General features: G+C 41.2%; 1 protein-coding gene across 20 annotated transcripts in view; it reads right to left on the reverse strand.

Moving 5' to 3' along the window:
• DISP1 (dispatched RND transporter family member 1) overlaps window positions 1-19,446 on the reverse strand; it is a 182,519-nt gene that overhangs the window by 74,974 nt on the left and 88,099 nt on the right. For 6 of the 20 annotated variants that reach the window (XM_047703713.1, XM_047703693.1, XM_047703700.1 and 3 more), the window contains one exon: window positions 13,025-13,200. The exons of 10 other annotated variants lie outside the window; for them this stretch is intronic. Coding sequence is in view for 5 of the 10 variants with exons in the window: in XM_047703693.1 (XP_047559649.1) it covers window positions 13,025-13,128 (104 nt within the window). In the remaining 5 variants the exon portion in view is untranslated. Of the gene's footprint in view, window positions 1-3,961; window positions 4,136-13,024; window positions 13,201-14,800; window positions 15,038-19,446 lie in introns of those variants that run through there. 4 more of the 20 variants (XM_047703696.1, XM_047703697.1, XM_047703710.1 and 1 more) reach the window with 4 other exon arrangements.

Raw genomic sequence — 19,446 nt, forward strand, 5'->3', positions numbered from 1 at the left:
GGTCATGATCTCAGGGTCCTGGGATCGAGCCCCGCATCGGGCTCTCTGCTCAGTGGGGAGCCTGCTTCTTCCTCTCTCTCTGCCTACTTGTGATCTCTCTCTGTCAAATAAATAAATAAAATCTTAAAAAAAAAAAAAAAAGACAGAGAAGTCCTCTTGGTTCCTACACCAATTTACTGGCAGCAGGAACACAACTGGAACAGACCGTGTCCCTCGAGAGTCACCATAGGGGTGGGAATAAGAGTTCCCATGCACTGTGGTTCTCCCTGAGATTTCAGCTTCATTCTCTTCTTATGACCCCTAACAGCCATTATAACCTTGGATCCCAGGGCCGTGGTTAAGGCATGTGACTAAGAGCCTGTGAAACACAGGGAATTGCAGGGGTCCCGAGTGGAGGTCCTCAGAACACCACGGCACCCGCCCCTGATACTTCCTGCATCTGGAATGGCCACCTCAGTCCCTCAGGATCTGTCTCCTCCCCCTGCAAGAGACAGCCACCAGACGCTCTTCCCAGTGTTACCACAGAGCAAAGTAAATGTGAGCTATCAGTTCCTTTGTGGCAGATATGTTATCTTCTGGACAATTCAGGGAGAAATATCAACAGGTTTCCTTTGGGAGCAGATACTCGCTGCTGCTGGGACACCCTTAATAATTTATACCAATCCCTAAGCAGCCTTTATTCAGTCTGAGGATCACTGGAGGGACAAAGGAAAAATGGGTTTTAACCATAAGTTAAAGTAATACAAGGAGAACCCATTTCTCTTGATACAGAGACACTCCCATGCCCCTGAGAAGGGCTCCAAAAAATCCACTACTTTCTTACATAAATCCTCACGTTGGGACAAATTGCCCTCAGCGTTGAGTCCTGAACCTCATTACCTATGTGCACTGTGCTCACGATGCTGTCTCCTGTGAGAGCTGCAAAGCTGAATGCTGTTTCCTCAAGGTTACAGCTAAAACCTCCTTTTCTCCTTTTAGACTATGGACTCATAGAAATCCTTCTTTCCTTTGATTGCCTAACAGCTAGTTTCTGTGCCTGTACTGGACATTTGTGGGATCGTAAGGGCTTCTATTTTTGTAGTTGGAGTAAGTGAATTAAAGCTGTTTATTAGCACATCAGGTTCACACCTGACTCCCACTCCTCTGACATATTCACCCCCTCCCGTACTACTGTCCAATCTCACCCACATGCTCCCTCTCGGATAATTCTCTTCCTGTTGATTCTATTTTTTTGGTATTTCCTCTGGGAGGTTATGTGAATGGTAAACTCTTATTTTATATATTTTAAATTTTCTTAATTTTGTTCTCCTCCTGGAACAACAGTTTAGGAAGATACAAGATTCTACACACACTGTCCTTTTTTCTTAGCCCTGCTGGATTATTACTTCCCTGTCTTCTGGCATCTCAGCTGCCAAGGACAAGTCTATTAAGGGAAACTTTTCCCCTCTTCGTTGTACAATTCTCTCTATGTCTAAGATAGTTCATGTGAATTTGCCTTTACTTGCTGTTTGGTCCCTGGAATCCTTCTGATCTGCTGCCTCTTGACCTTCATCGATTCTGGAAGACTTGGGGTTGGGTGCCCAGCCCTTCTTCCTGAGCATCCCAGACACACTTATCTCTAATCTTTGTGAGAAAGTTCCAAGAGTGGATTCAATGTCCCAGGTTTTGCTCTGTCTTCCTTAACAGATGTATGTCACTGAGGTTTGCAGGATCATTTTTGAATGAGAGGTCGTTTTTGTTTTGTTTTGACCTTGTTCTCCTGACAACTATCTTCATAGCTGCTTGCACTTAGTTCTTCTCCCAGCCTGACTGTGTTCACATACATGCTCTAAGACAGTGTGGATATCAGCGTTTTAGAGCTTCAGTTCTATGGTGATATCAGGAATAGAACAGAACCAGCAGATAATCTGCCTTGGTTTCTGGTCAAACCATGTTTTTATCCCACTTTCTTCCCTTGCTTCACAACTTCTAACAACACTATGGCCCCAACACATGGCAGAGCTCGTGACTTTTTGCATCTGGTCACAATGGTGATGGAAATCAGATGGGGGAAGATGGGTTCTCACTTCCACTCCTTCCTACAAGCAAGGAGCCTGGCTCCATTGCCCCCATCCCAATAGCCAAGGAGCCCTCGTGCACCTTCCCACTCTGGCCGGGAGACTGGCTGGCTCACCATTCCAAGTTCCAGTCCAATCACAACTTCCTATCTCTGAGCGCCTTCTGGTCTTTGAGGTATTCATCTTGATCTTTGGGCTGGCTGTGTCACTTCAGTTTTCTCTCTTCTGTTCTGTCATGAGCATGTGGAGGACAGTGTGGAACATCAGGCCTACGGAGCGGGAGCCGCACTGACCAGGACTCTCCTGGCACCCAGCGTGGTGCCTCATCCACAACAGGTAAGTGCACACAACCCAATGTTGATGGAGTCTTGAATCAGCATAGCACAGCGTCAACAGTCATTGTGGCATATATGTTTTATTTGCTTTGTTAAAAATAGCCATGTCTGGGGAACCTGGGTGGCTCAGTTGGTTAAGCCACTGCCTTAGGCTCAGGTCATGATCCTAGAGTTCTGGGATCAAGTCCCCCATCGGGCTGCCTGCTCAGTGGGGAGTCTGCTTCTTCCTCTGACCCTCTCCCCTCCCATGCTCTCTCACTCACTCTCATTCTCTCTCAAATAATAAATAAATAAAATCTTAAAAAAAATAGCCATGTCCACGCCAGCCACACGAATGTGACAATTTCCTATATTACTCATAACAAGCTTGAAACAGTTCTAAGAACACCAGCGAGCTAATGGGTATTCTTTACATTTAATGTATTATTGATGACATGAGCCTAAGAAAAATGTTTTTCGGATCTGAAACTGAAATTTACATGAATCGGCTCAAACCCATTTAGCCAACATCATTCTCAGAAGAAAGGCATCCTGGAACACTTGGGTGGCAGAAGCGATTAAATGTCTGACTCTTGGTTTCAGCTGAGGTCTTGAAGTTGGTGTCCTGATCTCAGGGTTGTGATCTTGGGATTCTGGGATTGAGCCCTGCATTGGGCTCTGCACTCGGTGTGGAGTCTGCTTGGGATTCCCTCTCTTCCTCTGCCCCTCACCTCATGTGCACTCTCTCTTTCTCTAAAATAAATAAATAAATAAAAATCTTTAAAAAAAGAAAATAGTAAGCCATTCCAAGAAGCTTTTCTACCGGAAGTGTGTAATGTAAGGAAAAACAGTGTCTCCCAACCAATCCTGAAGCCATCAGGATAAAATACATTTGCAAAGCATAGCATATAAATACCACAGGAAGAAGAGTAATAATCCCCAGGAATTCTCAAAAAAAGAAAAAAAAAGGAAGAAAAAGAAAGAAAAGGTCAAAGAATAAAAATTTTTCAGATGGCTTCAGCACTGACCAGGAGAAAATGGTCTTTGATTTTTTGAAAAGGCTTCCATTTATTTAACATGGAAATATTTTTGGTATAGAGAAATTAAATTTATTAGGTTGTTGATTTCAAAATAAATAATGCTTAAGAATATCCAGCTGCCACTGACTTAATTCTCTGGGCATCACGCAGCTGCTCTGACTGATAGTTTTACCTTCCAGGAGAAAAAACACACTGCGTGCAAGTGTGTCATTCTGGTTCGAGCTAGTTTCATTCCCGCTATCACATAATATATTGACCATGTATTTTACAAAGAAGTCTTTGGTTACTTTTGGGTAAATTGATAACCTGCAAAGCTGAAAGCCTGTGGTCACTCCATCGAAGTACAAACATTGCTTTCTTTTAAAACTCTGTACATTCCAGGACTAATAATCTCTTGACAGCTGTGCTAAATCATCAAATCTTTAAACCACGCTGTCGTCTGTTGGAAATGACCCTAGTGGTCGTCTTTCCTATAGAATTTCTGATCCCCGGCTGTTCCCTGATGAGCCTGCTGATACCAGCGTCCCTGGAAGGCTCATTTAAAACTCACCAGCAGATTCCAATTTAGGGATGTGCATTTCTAACAAGCTCCCAGAGGATGTGGAAGCTGCTGGTTGGAGAACCTCACTTTGAGAACCATGGCTCTAGCTTCTTTCTTTCCCCTTTCACAACATCCAATAGAGTTAAACCAATCCTCCTCAGGCCAGACATCAATGTAACAAGCAGAGCTGTCACATGAAAGCTAAAACAACTCCCTTTCCTCCCTTAGCCCCTCTGTTAATCAGATCCCTCATCCACCCCCACAGCATCTCTTGTCTAACCAACCATACCCTTTCACAGCTCTACCTGTGATTTCACTTGGCTAGAATGCTCTCCTTATCTGCCAATAAATGGTCACTCTTTTATCATTTCTTATTCATTCACTCAGTAATTCAATAACTATTTATGAGTCACCATACTTAGTGCTATGAAAAATACCGAGGTCAAAACCAGCCATAATTAGCCTCAAATCAACAAATACCCCATGACTCCATATCTGTCTTAGAAATTAAATTGTTTAAACAAGCAAAAAATAAGTTCCCCCAAAGCGTTCTGAACTGTTTTTTCCAGGAGTGGAAATGGATATGTGGTATATCTAGTGTAGTCTCTTTCCTGGCCCTCTTGTAACTTAGTATCTATTTTATTTTATTTTTTAAAGATTTTATTTATTTATTTGACAGAGAGAGAGATCACAAGTAGGCAGAGAGGCAGGCAGAGAGAGAAGAGGAAGCAGGCTCCCTGCTGAGCAGAGAGCCCGATGTGAGGCTCAATCCCAGGACCCTGAGATCATGACCTGAGCGGAAGGCAGAGGCTTAACCCACTGAACCACCTAGGTGCCCCTTAGTATCCAATTTAAAGAGTTCTAAAATGAGTTAAAAGTGTAACAAAGATTCCACTATGTATATGTTAAATTGATTTGCAAACCTCATGCTGTAGGCTTAAGAAAACTAATTGCTGGTAATTACAATCTCATGCTGGGTATTCTCTCTACAAAGAAGGAAACTGACGTATTTGAGGGCCGGAAATAAGCCTGCCATCTTTGTGTTCCTGGAGCTTAATGGCACAGGACAGCTCAAGATCTAGACAAAAGGATGAAACCACTCCCTGCCTATTATATTTTTCAGATGAAATCTTTTTACAGACAACACCACGGCAATATATATTCAGTGTTCATATTTTACTCAGTCTTTTGTACCAAACAGACATTTTCCTAATCCTCAAAGTCCTATGAGTACATTTTTACTCTTCTTACTCGTGCTTAATTTTTAAATAATATTCATTTTCCAGTGCAAATCTTAATGAAGTCATTCAAGTTATCCAAAACTAATAAGCCCATGGAATAAATGGAATTAGTAATGATAAAGGAAGCTTTCACATAGACCCAATTAAGTCAATTTTATAATTTTATTAAAGCATGACAGAAGAGCCCATGTAAGTGCAATAAAGTTTAATGGAAACTCAGTCTGGTACTAAGAGTGGGCATCGTATGCAATGAAAGCGTAAGTTATAAATAAGAAACAGTCTTACAAAAAGTCTCTATTTCCTCAGAAATTAGGCAAAATCTACCCATGATCAAATTTATGCACTCAGAGCTGTGGATAGCTAAACTGATGCTATATACTGCTTGTACAGTTTGCATTTGAAAAATGAAGTTATTCTTTAATTAGCATTTCTAAGCCAAAGTTAACGGCTGTTTGAAAATGAGGCTCATTACATGATTCTGTAAATGTACTCGTAATAACTGACATTACCACACAGCTGTGTAAACATATTTACCATGACATTTTTCTTCTACCACAGGTGTATATTTTCCATTCTGAGCATTAGTAATATGTATCTCAGACTAGCCTGGCTTAGTAATAACATTGAAGGGAAAAAATATTTCTAAAATTATTTAACTATTTGTAAAATAAAATGTTAATCCCACAGAACATATGTCATAAATACATCTTATTTTTGTATTTTTCTGCTCCAACTTATCCCTGAAAGTGTTTATGGTAGCCATGTAATTCCTTTTTTCTTTTAGATATATTAACAATAAAATCTTCATCTAAAAGTTCAATGAAATCAGCCTCAAAAGAAATAATCTGATTTGCATGACCAGCAGCCATTACTTACAACCTGAGTATATTTTGTGTTTTTCTAGTAACACAATAAAATATTTTAAAAAGGTAAAATATTCCATAATATAATCAAATAACTAGGAATCATTCAGCAAGTCCCTGAAAAAGTTAAATTACTCTTTCCAAATTTAATATAAAGTATCACATTAAGAGGAAAGGTTTCAGGAATGAACTTTTAGCCTTTATGAATATCAAGAATGGTAATGTGTTAGGTGATAAAGGTCTACAAATATTTTAGCACACAAATAGCATATTTGATACCGTTCTGAACCAATGGCTTAGTAACAACTTACAATGATCACTTACAAGCAGAGGTTTAGGAAACTCCCACAAAATTATATTATCTATCTAACAATTCCGAAACTTCGCTCTTGGAGACTACTTTTTAGTTTTGGAAAAATAAGACTGATTAAAAACCTCACACCGGCAAGTAATCAAACACCTTCCATGTCTCAAGTGATTTCTTTTTTTTTTTTCTTCTTTTTTTAAAGATTTACTTATTTATTTTAGAGAGAGATGCAAAGAGAGTGTGAGCAGGAGGGGCAGAGGGAGGGGGGAGAAAATCTCAAGCAGACTCTGCACAGAGCACAGGGCTGATGCAGGGCTTGATCTCAGGAGCCTGAGATCAGAACTTGAGCCAAAACCAAGAGTTAGACGCTCAAAACAGCCCCCCAGATGCCTACAGTGATTTCTAAAGATGTTGCACCCTTTACATAAAGGACATAAGACTATTTTTCAGCTGGTGCCCAGTGCCTATTAGCTTCACCCTTCCTGAAGGAAGGAATACACAAACTTTTATTTTCCATAAAAGGGATCTGAATTGTGGGGAGCCCAGCACACACGCTGAGTTCTATTAGATCTGAACACGAACAATGGAGAAGACGAGGATAATACAAGATGTATTTAAGCACAAACTTGATGCTGATTTGTGCTGCTGTCTCGTGCTGAGCAAGCGCCCAAACACACAGTTTCCAATACATAGGAGCAGCGCTCTTCCCCAGTCTCTGTGCAAACACCCCTGGAGACTGGGAAGGTCTCTGGCATCTGATAAATCCAGGATTTAGACTATTAATGTTTAGCTTACCTTGAAGGTGATGTCAAGTATCTCTGGCACCTTACACAGTGCATTTCAGGTCCCACTCCACCCACCATCTCTGCACAGTGATCACAAGGCAGACCAAGGGACAGGAGCTTGCAGGGCTTTTCTGTGTCCTCACTCATCCCAGAACAGAAGCATAGTAATTTTTGTAACAAAGCAATCTGCTATAGTCAAGCATGTGTTCCAAATTCTTCCCACTATAATATCAGAAGATACATTTAAATATATATATATATATAATGCTACAATTTAATATTTACTGTTACAATTAATGCTTCTTTAGATCTATCAAAATACTGACCCACTTCTATGATCATAGTGATTTTTGCCTCTCACGCTTGCATCTGGGTTCAATTTCCTTCTAGTTGAAGGATATAATTCTGCAGCTCTTTTGACAAAAATCTATTGATAGGACACATCCTCAGTCTCAGCAGATCCCGAAACGTCTTCTCTTCACTGTTACTCTTAAATTATTGCCCCTAGCACTTTGAAGGTGTTAGCCCACAGCCTTCTGACACCTGCTAGGAAGTCGGCTGTCAGTCTTAGGAAGGAAACCTACCTTTGTCTGCAGTCATTGCTAGCATTTTCTTTTCGATGACTATTTCACACCTGGTCCTGGCTCTTCCAGCCTCTGACAAATCTGCCTCCATCCTCGTGCTGGGCTAATGACCTGGGTTTCTAGTTTCCCGGGGACACATGAACAATCAGTGTCCACACTCACTGCCAGGGGCCCAGCAGCAACTGCACGCAGGCCAGCTCTCTGACAGCTGCCTTCTCCTACAGATAAAGGACTCTCACGCATGAGGCTAACCCTACACTTGTGCCCTAAATGCATTCTCTCATACGCTACAGAACTCTGCTCAACACTTCTCACAAAATCTTCCCTCTCTACTGGCTCACCCTATCAGTTCATAAATAAGCTCTTCGTTTTTTTGTTTTAAAAATAACAAGACAAATATAAAACCTCCCCTTAGCTCACACCCAGATTTCCAGACAGAGCCCCTACCTTCAGCAATCATGCATCACTCTATTCTTATAATACTGGCTTTGATCGCAAGTGAGATCATAGTCAAGTTTGTTGGGATCACACTGGGATCACTTGAGATCACGGTTCACTACTGCCATATTGATCTATCTTTAATTTTTCAGATGAGTTACTATCCTGCCTTAAAAGTATGTTCTGGGAGGAACCATGATATCTTTTAGTAGATGAATGGATAAATGAACACATGCACACAATGGAACATTACTCAGAGCTAAAAAGAAATGACATTTCAAGCCATGAACAGACATGGAGGAATCTTAAATGCTTATTATTACATGAAAGAAGCTGATCTGAAAAGGCTACATGTTGTACGAGTCCAACTACAGCACATTTTGGAAAAGGAAAAACTATGGAGACAATATAAAAATCCGTGATTGCCAGGGGTCAAGGGGGAAGGGCAGGATGAAGAGGTTTATGAGGGCAGTGAAAACAATACAATAACATACAATAACAATACAATAACAATAGACACACATCATTACACATCTGTCCAAATCCACAGAACGCACACCACCAAGAATGAGCTCTAATGGATACAACTATGGCCTCTGGATGATTACGATGCGTCCATGTAGGTCCATCTACCCTAACAAGTGTCCTGTCTGGTGAGGATATTGACAGTGGGGGAGATTATGCATGCATGGGATTGGGGAACACAGAGGAGCTCTCTCTACCTCCTTCTCCATCTTGCTATGAAACTAAAACTGCTCTAGAACAAATACTACTTCTTTTTAAAAGTAAGTTCTGGGTTATTTTGGTTATTGCTGTTTTCACTGAAAGTCTAACTAAAGTCAAGTTTCAGTCTTCCAGACTGATATACCATCTAGTTTGCAAATTTGTTGAAGGATGGGACTTTTCCATATTTCAATTAATTCCTTGTTTGGTAGGATCCCCAACAGAAAAAAAGAAAACAGAAGCCAAGAACAACAACAAATGAAGGGTATGATGAACTGAAAAGCCATTCACCAACTAAATTTTCTGTTTCCTGTCTCATCTATTGAGATAGATAATCCAAATTCCCTACATTGTGTGACCATATATGGATGACCTGTTATTCACCTTTTTAATTCTCATTCTTCCCAGGAGAATCAAGTACCATGATTATTCCCATTTCATCAGTGAGAAAATGAAGGTTTAACAACATTGCTGAACTGACAATAAAGCCTGGCATCTGAGACCAGAGCCTAGACTCTTACTCACTGCACAGGTCAGTCCTAAGGACTCAGGCTTGTAAGGTAATGTGTGCTCTCCAACACTTAAGCCCCATCAGGGTTTTAGGAACTAAACTACCAGAATTTTACTTGTTTTAATTAATCTTACTAATTTACCTAATGACAGAGCATATACTGTACTTTTTATTAAACTTTATTGTAAAATTAATTGAACTCTTGAAGTCAGAAAACTTTTGGGTGTGTAAAAGCCATTACTTTTGGAAAAATTGGATTAAGGCAACAGACAGCTCTACATAGAAATTGACATTAAATCTCTTCTTGCTCCAGTTAAACAATTTCATTCCTTTAAGCCAAACAATATAAAATAAGGCCCTCACCCTTTGCAATGAGGAGAACATTAAAATGGAGATTTTATTATTGAAAACTTGGTTAACATAAAAATTGTGTTTGAATGCCCACAACTTAGAAATCGTAGATGACAATTCATCAACTAAGACGACATCTTAGTCTTCATCTGACATCTGCCTGAGAAAATTAGATATGGAAGGCAGAGACTGAAGGAAAGCAAGTTACTTTTAAAACTGTTGTAGATATCCTCTTACTGTTAGAACCTAAGACTCTATTTTCTTGATTTTCTCCCTATGATCAACAGGTTGAAAATTTCAGGAGACAGCACAAGGCAGTGGAAAGACTGTATGAAACATAATTTTTGTGTACTTCAGTTTTCTTGTGGCCTTATTGTACGAATCAACTGAAAAGTAAAGGTCTGTATTCACACCAAGCGTTATTTCAAAAAGAAGCTGCTCAAAAATGTATTTGCAAAATGAACTTTTGGGATTTTATCAAGATCAAAAGCTTTTGCACAGCAAAGGAAACAGTTAAAAAAACCAAAAGACAACTGACAGAATGGGAGAAGATATTTGCAAATGACATATCAGATAAAGGGCTAGTGTCCAAAATCTATAAAGAACTTAGCAAACTCAACACCCAAAGAACAAATAATCCAATCAAGAAATGGGCAGAGGACATGAACAGACATTTCTGCAAAGAAGACATCCAGATGGCCAACAGACACATGAAAAAGTGCTCCATATCACTCGGCATCAGGGAAATACAAATCAAAACCACCATGAGATATCACCTCACACCAGTCAGAATGGCTAAAATTAACAAGTCAGGAAATGACAGATGCTGGCGAGGATGCGGAGAAAGGGGAACCCTCCTACACTGTTGGTGGGAATGCAAGCTGGTGCAACCACTCTGGAAAACAGCATGGAGGTTCCTCAAAATGTTGAAAATAGAACTACCCTATGACCCTGCAATTGCACTGCTGGGTATTTACCCTAAAGATACAAACATAGTGATCCGAAGGGGCACATGCACCCGAATGTTTATAGCAGCAATGTCTACAATAGCCAAACTATGGAAAGAACCTAGATGTCCATCTACAGACGAATGGATAAAGAAGATGTGGTATATATACACAATGGAATACTATGCAGCCATCAAAAGAAATGAAATCTTGCCATTTGCGACGACGTGGATGGAACTCGAGGGTATCATGCTTAGCGAAATAAGTCAATCGGAGAAAGACAACTATCATATGATCTCCCTGATATGAGGGAGAGGAGATGCAACATGGGGGGTCGAGGGGGTAGGAGAAGAGTAAATGAAACAAGATGGGATTGGGAGGGAGACAAACCATAAGTGACTCTTAATCTCACAAAACAAACTGAGGGTTGATGGGGGGAGGGGGTTGGGAGAGGGGGTGGGGTTATGGATATCGGGGAGGGTATGTGCTATGGTGAGTGTCGTGAAGTGTGTAAACCTGGCGATTCGCAGACCTGTACCCCTGGGGATAAAAATATATGTTTATAAAGCTGTAAAAAAAAAAAAAAAAAAAAGAAAGAAAGGATGAATCCCCAAGTTTTGTAGCAACATGGACGGGACTGGAAGAGATTATGCTGAGTGAAATAAGTCAAGCAGAGAGAGTCAATTATCATATGGTTTCACTTATTTGTGGAGCATAACAAATAGCATGGAGGACAAGGGGAGATGGAGAGGAGAAGGGAGTTGAGGGAAATTGGAAGGGGAGGTGAACCATGAGAGACTATGGACTCTGAAAAACGATCTGAGAATTTTGAAGGGGTGGAGGGTGGGAGGTTGGGGGCACCAGGTGGTGGGTATTGTAGAGGGCACGGATTGCATGGAGCACTGGGTGTGGTGCAAAAATAATGAATACTGTTATGCTGAAAAAAATAAAAAAATTTTAAAAAAATGTATTTGCAACTTATTTTCTAAAAAGATATATAAATCTTTTCTCAGAAGCATCAAAGATTAAATGTCACAAAATATTAAAGTAGCTCAGTGTTAGTTAATTAAAGTAGCTCAGTGTTACTTACTAGTATTAGTTAGTTACTTTGATAAACCAGATCAGGGCCCAAGTACACCAACTAGCTTGTTTAATTTAAACTAGTCTGAAAATCAAGCTCAGATATCAGGAGATGTAAGGGAATGAAAGTAATGTAATATGTATTATATAAGCTAACCCTGGAGGCAACTTCACATAGCGTCTATTAAAAATGGAAACTGTGCCTTCCCTGCCAACCCCAGGGGGCTGTTGGGGAGATCACGAGAGATACCACATTTGAAAAAGACTGGCGGCGGGGTTGGGGGGTGATGCCTGGGTGGCTCAGTCTTTGAGTGTCTGACTCTTGATTTCAGCTCAGGTCATGATCTCATGTGCCCAGAGATGGAGCCCAGCATCCCCCACTCTGTGCTCAGTGGGGAGTCTGTCTGCTGGAGATTCTCTTTCCCTCTGCTCCTCCCACTCACACTCTCTCTCACCCTTTCTCTCTTAAGTCAATAAATAAATCTTAAAAAACAACAACAACATGGTTTTAAGTGTTAGGCACTTTTTTAATTGAAAAAAAATTTTTCTTGTTATTATTAAACCAAAAATTCAACAGGAAGGGTTTCAAGACCTATAAATGACCTAAAAATTTTCATTTGTTTTTCAAGAGAAGCACTTTTCTTTCTCAAAGAACATTCTATGCCACATAAAAATCAAGCTGATACTTCAGTCATTGTGTCCCTCCCCCAACCGCTGTATGAACTCAGGTCTTTTAAAAAATAATTCCCCTTCCCACCTCTGAAAAAGACATTCTGATCTGGCTTAAACTTTTATAATACATCAACTGGCACAGATTTTCTCCACTCAAAAAGATGTTTATATCCCTGCAGCTAAATTTCTTCCATGTGCTATAAGCTATAACCAACCCTGGAGAAAGCGACCAGAACTCTACAAATAAGACCATTTCATAAGCAGCTTATGTTTTTGCTCCAAGAACTCAGCTAATGAAAATCAGATGCCAAAAAACCATCTGTAAAACACGCAGACACAAGGCAGGAAAGCAGGACAGTGCGTGCAGGTGCTGCTTACCAGCAGCAGCTGGAGACGGAGATGGGGGAACGCGTGCTCTCAGTACTCAGGTGACACAGGGAAAATTTTCTCCAAAGGAAATCCAAAAGGAATACAATCGTGTTTTTAAGGCATGTGTAGTTTAACCAAGACACCAAGTATTGAGCCTCTGAAGGTACAGTCAAATATATATATAATAATAGTGGTACACACATTAAGTATATAAGCCATTCAGCTGAAAGTGAGAGCTGTAGATGTTCAGAAGCTTTTCCCGGAGACATCAGGGCAGACCTCATTATTTCTCGATCACACCACATCTGTTAAGTGCAACATTAAACCATTCATGACCGGCTAATGGAACGGCCTCCTCGAAGGGTTAATACAACCCCCTGGAAAGACAGAACGGCTCCTTGCAAACTTAAGTGATCATACACTTTCTCACAAATACACAAAACTAGATGCTAACAGTATTTTAATCATTGAATATGTAATTTCACTTTCTTATTTTTAAACAGCTTTGTTGATGTATCATTTCCACACAACGACATGTACAGATTTCAGTGAGTTTTGACAAGCGGGTGGGCTCATCCACGTGACCACTACCAGATTCGAGCTACAGAGTATGTCACTTCTTGCCCGCTTCCCAGCCAGCCTCCCGACTCCATGCCGCTCCAGCCAGCACCAATTAACTCCTGTGTTCACAGATGCCTCTCCCCCACTAGAGCACTGACTCAAAGACTGCACCACAATGCATTTACACGTTCTGCTGTGGATACACGCCAAGGTTATTTCCAGCTTTTGTTGATTATAGATAGAGCTGATGTGAACACTCATGCACAAGTCTTTGTTTTCACTAACTACGCAGCTATGGAATTGCACGTGTGTTTACTCAAAGACTGGTTGCTGGGCATGTGATAATGCCACGTTTCCTGCCCACTGAAAATGTTCCACTCGTTCTGCTTTCTGTCCAACACTTGTTCTTCTCAGTCTTTCTTATTTTAGCCATTCTGGTGGCTGTAAGAGGTATCTTGCTGTGAACTGTATTTTATCTCTTAGATCTTATTTTTAAGCAATCTCTACACCCAATATGGGACTCAAAACTACAGCCCTGAGATCAAGAATCACGAGCCCCCTTGCTGTGAATTTTAAAGAACTGAAGTGTCTTTTCAGGTCTGCCCATTTTTAAAAAATCGTCTTATTACTGTATTATAAAAGTTCACTAATGGTGAGTGCTGTGAAGTGTGTAAACCTGGCGATTCACAGACCTGTACTCCTGGGGATAAAAATATATTATATGTTTATGAAAAATAAAATAAAATTTAAAAAAAAAGTTCACTAGATCTTCCAGATACAAGCTCTTTGTCACACATTGTTTCACAAATATTTTGTCCGACTTTATGTCTTGCTTTTTCATTTTTTAAATAGTAACTTTTGAAGGCAAGAAACATGTACAGTCTTGAAGTCCAATTTATCAAAACATTTTTTTAATCGTATGAATAGTGATTTTCTCCTAAGAAGTTGTTATGGTCTAAATATTTATGTCCAACCCTCCCCCCCCCCCCAATTCATAGTCATATCCTAATGTGATGGATTAGGAAGTGGGCCTGTAGGAGGTGATCAGGCCATGTGGACGAGGCCCTCATGAATGAGATTAGTACCCTTAGAGAAGAGAGCCCAGAGAGAATCTCAAGGAGAATTTCACCTTCAGGAGGATGGCCCTCACCTGACCACGTTAGCACCCCGATCTTGGACTTCCAGCCTTCAGACCTCTGAGAAATAAAGTCTGTTTTCTGTAAGCCACCCCTGCCTGTGCTACTTTGTTACAGGGGCTTGAGTGGACCAAGAAATCTCTGCCTAACCTAAGTATACAAAGGCTTTCCATGCTTTGTTCTATAAGATTCAGGTTTAAGTTTTACAACATTTAGGTCTATGATAGATTTTTTACAGACCTTGGTATTTGCTATGAGACAGAGATCAAGGTTATCTCACCTGACCCCCAGGAGATCCAGTTAACCCAGCATCACATGTTGAAAGGCTAATGGTTGGCACCTCTGCCAAAAAGCCAATTGGCTATACACGTGTGGGTCTATTTCTGGACTCTTCATTCTGTTGTATTTATCTGTTTGTCTATCAATCATGCTCTCTTAACAAGGAGAACTGGACTTTATTTCTTCTGTCTTGGTATCAGGAGTCAGAAGCAGAGCAGCTGCTGATGCTGACGCATCCCTTCAACAAGGAGTAGTAACAGATTGAGAAAAATGGCTAAAGTTTTTATTTTGGTATTCTTTAAAAAGGATCACTTCTAGGGGTGCCTTGGTGGTTCAGTTGACTAGTTGAGGGTCTGACTCCTGATTTCAGTTCAGGTCATGATCTCAGGGTCATGGGATTGAGCCCCCATGCTCAGTGGGGAGCCTGCTTGAGATTCTCTCTCCCTCTGCCCCTCCCCTACATGCACACACCTGTGAAAACATATGCACACACACGCTCTCCCTCTCTCTCTCAAATAAATAATAAATTTTGTTTAAAAATGGTCACTTATTTTTAAAACAATAAATATAAGCCAAGGTAATGCTAAAATGTGTTAAACTAGTTTTCTAAGTTGACTGTTATTCAGTTAACTACTTGGAATGAATATAGAGGCAAAAAAGCACCAAGGGGGCTAGCTCCATAAAGGGTTGTCACTAAGCCTTGCAGAATTTCCCCCAAATGCTTTCCCTGGTCTTCAGCTGGACAGTGCTCCCTCAGACTCATCCCTGGTCAGCTTTCCCCAACTATACCCTGCTCTGGCCAGCCAGGACAGCCTGCTTGGCCATGATAACCAAGAGGTATGAATTCACGCCTTCCTTAGAGAGAAAACAGAAACCATCTTTTAGATTTTGAAATTCATCCATATTTCCATGCATCGTTAGTTCCTTCCCAGGAAGGAAAAAAGGAAAGAAGTGTCCCTCCTTCTTTGCTGTATTCTCTACCCATGTCCTTCATCTTAGCCTCAGTGTCTCACGTGGTGAATCTGCGACATTTCTGAAACCAGAAACTGGAATCCCCGAGAATTCTCAGTACCATACTTTAGTCTGTATTTTTCATACATTTATGTTTTAAATAACAAGCGACAGAAATTATACACAGTGGATAATTTTTCCAAGACAGAATTATATTAAAAGCTTCAGAGATTCCCTTAACACAAGATATTTAGTAACAAAGGCATGGATTATTATTATTATTATTATTATTATTAACCACCAACATATTGTAATAAGATTACATATTCCAATAACATGTAAAAACGATCTATACTTCACAGACATCTAATAACAGGAAATAGTAAATGAAATGAACATAATGTAAATGTCCAACAAAAGTCATTTAAAAATTAAAAGATATATAAAAGTCATCATATTTTATTTTATTTTTTAGTTTTTTTAAGTAGGCTCCACACCCAGGGTGGAGCCCAACATGGGGCCTGAACTCATGACCTGAGACTGAGACCTGAGCTGAGACTAAGAGCTGGACGCTTAACTGACTGAGCCATCTAAGTGCCCCAAAGTCATCATTTTTTTTTTTTTTTTTTTAGAGAGAGCACGAGTGCAGCAGAGGGAGAGGGAAAGAAACTCCCAAGGGACTCTATGCCCACCTTAGAGCCTGACTGGGGCTCGATCTCACAACCCTGAGATTATGACCTGAGCTGAAACAAGACTCAGATGCTTAACTGACTGAGCCACCCAGCACCCCAAAAGTCATCATTTTTTTAACAAAAATTTTAAAACACACAAAACAGTGACAGTCTTAATCTCTGTTTCATGACAAATGATCCAGACACAGAAAAATTTCTTTCATTTTGCACGGATGCAAAAAGTACCAAGGGGGTTGTCAGTTGTGACAAATGGGTGGGCTGGGCATTTGGGTATATTTTGCTTCATTTAAACTCATTTCTGTTTTTTGTTTTTTAAAATCCAATATAGTTGACATACAGTATAATACTAGTTTCAGGTGTACAATATAGTGATTTCACAGTTCCATACGTCACCTGGTTCTCATCACGACAGGTAAACTCCCCATCACCTGTTCCTTCCATTCCCCCCCCCACCTCCTCTCTGGTGACCATCAGCATGTTCTCTAGAGTTAAGAGTCTGTTTCTTGGTTTGTCTTTTTTTTTTCTTTGTTCACTTGTTCTGTTTCTTAAATTCCATACCCATTTCCTCCCCCCACCATTTCCTCTCTTTTAATGGTGAGATCATTTTGCCTGCTTGCCCTGATTTTGGTTTTGCCAACGAGGTCAGTATTAGGTCATGAATTCAGATTACAAATCAGTTTCAATCCCACAGCCATGCTCACAGCTTTGTTCTACTCAAGTACTAACAATAATTGCAGCCTGTAGAAGTATCAAGCCCTGGAAACTGTCAGCAAACATAATGAGGCAGCATTCCAATAATGTCATTTGAATCTTCTAGAGAGGGAAATGGCGTGACATAGACCCACAGGTCCAGACCGCCAGTTTGCATGAGTACCGGCTAGTTCTTGGAACACCACTCCCTGGAATCATACAAAGTGATGAAATATATAATGGACTCATTAATACTTATTTTGTGGGGTTTTGGGGGGGCTCAGTCAGTTAACTGTCTGCTTTGGGTTAGGTAATTATCCTAAGGTCCTGGGATTGAGCCCTGTGTCAGGCCCCCTGCTCAGCAGGGAGTCTGCTTCTCTCTCTCCCCCTGCTGTTCCCCCTGCTTGTGTGCTCTCTCTCTCAGATAAATAAAATCTTTAAAATAAATACTTTGTTTGCAAGAACAACTCACTGTTAGCAGCAGACATGACTAAGAATACACATGAATACATGTAACAGCCAAATGTAACAGGAGAGTGTGAATCTTTTCTTCCTGCATGCTCCCGTCCAGGTTCCCAGGAATGTGTGCCCTGGCCCCTGACACCTGCACCCAGGTTTCCTGCTCTCGCTAAAGATTTGATGTCAGCAGGACCCTTTGAATCAATCTATGCCTTGATTGCTGATCCTTAATTTTTACAGGAGAGTTACAATATTTTCCCTATTTTCCTGATTTCCCCACCATTTAGGGGTCTGGGGAAAAGGACATAAATTGTGCAAGGTATTTTCATCACCTGCCCTTCCCATTCCCACTGATTTCCTGCTCTTGGCTTCCAATCAAACCATTCTGAGCACCGCCTTCCTTTCCCTCTCCCCTGCCACTGCTCAGTACATTTACTATGTATTCTTATGTTGTAGTATAAATGTATACTATGTAAAGATCCTTACTAAAGATTTACTCCTGTTCCTCCTCAACACACAACAGTCAGGTTTCCACTCTCACCTCCTACAGAGCCTGGTTTTTGACTTCTGCTCTCTTCTCAGCTCTCCTCCTCCTCCACCTCCATGTAGCACCTGCTGCCACTAATCAGTCCTCTAAATTGGTTTTCTGAGCAGGGCTCCATCCAGGTACCTCCTACTGCCTTTCTGTGGGCTGCCTGGTCTGACCTCTTCCTCCAATGAAGGTTTTCCCCAGGTTCTAAGGAGCCCAGGACTTCCATCTGAGACACTGTTCCTGAGTGATTTCAGCACACTCTGACCCAGGACGCCCTGACCCCCAGGTCCTTCCCTGCAGCTGCAGCCTCGCTCCTGACCAACAAATACAAACTTCTGTCTGCTGGATTTCAGCACCTGGAGATGGCAATCCTGCTTTCTTTTAGGCCATGCTCAGGGCACACGTGGCCTCTGCACCTGTCCTATCTTTAGCATGTCCTAGGGCCACCTCACTGCACTGGCTCCCAACTCTGTCCTTCAGTGAGCCAGGCTTCCTTCCAACACGAGACCTTCACATGCTGTCCTCACTTCCTAAGAAAAAAGTCTTCCCCTCCCCTCTGCTTCACTTGGCCAACAGGTGTTGTGAGTTGCCATGTCCTCCCAGATTCACACACTGAAGTCCTAACCCCAATACCGCAGAATGACCTCATTAGGAAGTAGGGTCAAAACCGAGGAATTTCTTCAGATGAGCTCCTATGCCTAGTGTCCTGATATAAAGGGGAAGCTTGGACACACACACAGGGAGAATGCCTGTGTGAGCATGAAGGCAAAGATGGGGGTGATGTGTCTAAAACCCAGAAATGCCAAAGACTGCCCACAATCACTAGAAGCTAGGAGAGAGGATGGAAGAGATTCTCCTCGAAAGCCTCAGAAGAAACACCTTGATCTCAGACTTCTAGTTTCCAGACTATGAGAAAATAAATTTCTGCCGTTTAAGCCACCAGTCTGTGGCACTTCATATGGCAGACCCTTGGAAACCGACATACCTAGTCGTCGTTCAATCTTAGCTCAAATGTCCCCTACTCAAGGAAGGCCTCCCCGTCTCTCTCAAAATGAACTAGTCCCCACCTCCCTCACTTACATGGTCTCACTCTACTCTTCCTTTGTGGCATTTATCTTATTTATCTGTGTGATTAATTATACTGGCACTGATCTCCTCTAGTCTATAAAACAGACTATGTCCAGTCTGTTTCTCTCTGGCCTTGAGGTCCTGGCCCCAATCTGAAGTTAGCTCAATTATCTATGTATGTACTTATTTACTGTTTGCTTCTTCCTCCAATGAGCATGACCCTGGCCTGTAGGATGGCGCCAGGTGTGTGGCCGG

The sequence above is a fragment of the Lutra lutra genome, chromosome 15 (genome assembly GCF_902655055.1).
Source record: "Lutra lutra chromosome 15, mLutLut1.2, whole genome shotgun sequence".
NCBI lineage: Eukaryota > Metazoa > Chordata > Mammalia > Carnivora > Mustelidae > Lutra > Lutra lutra.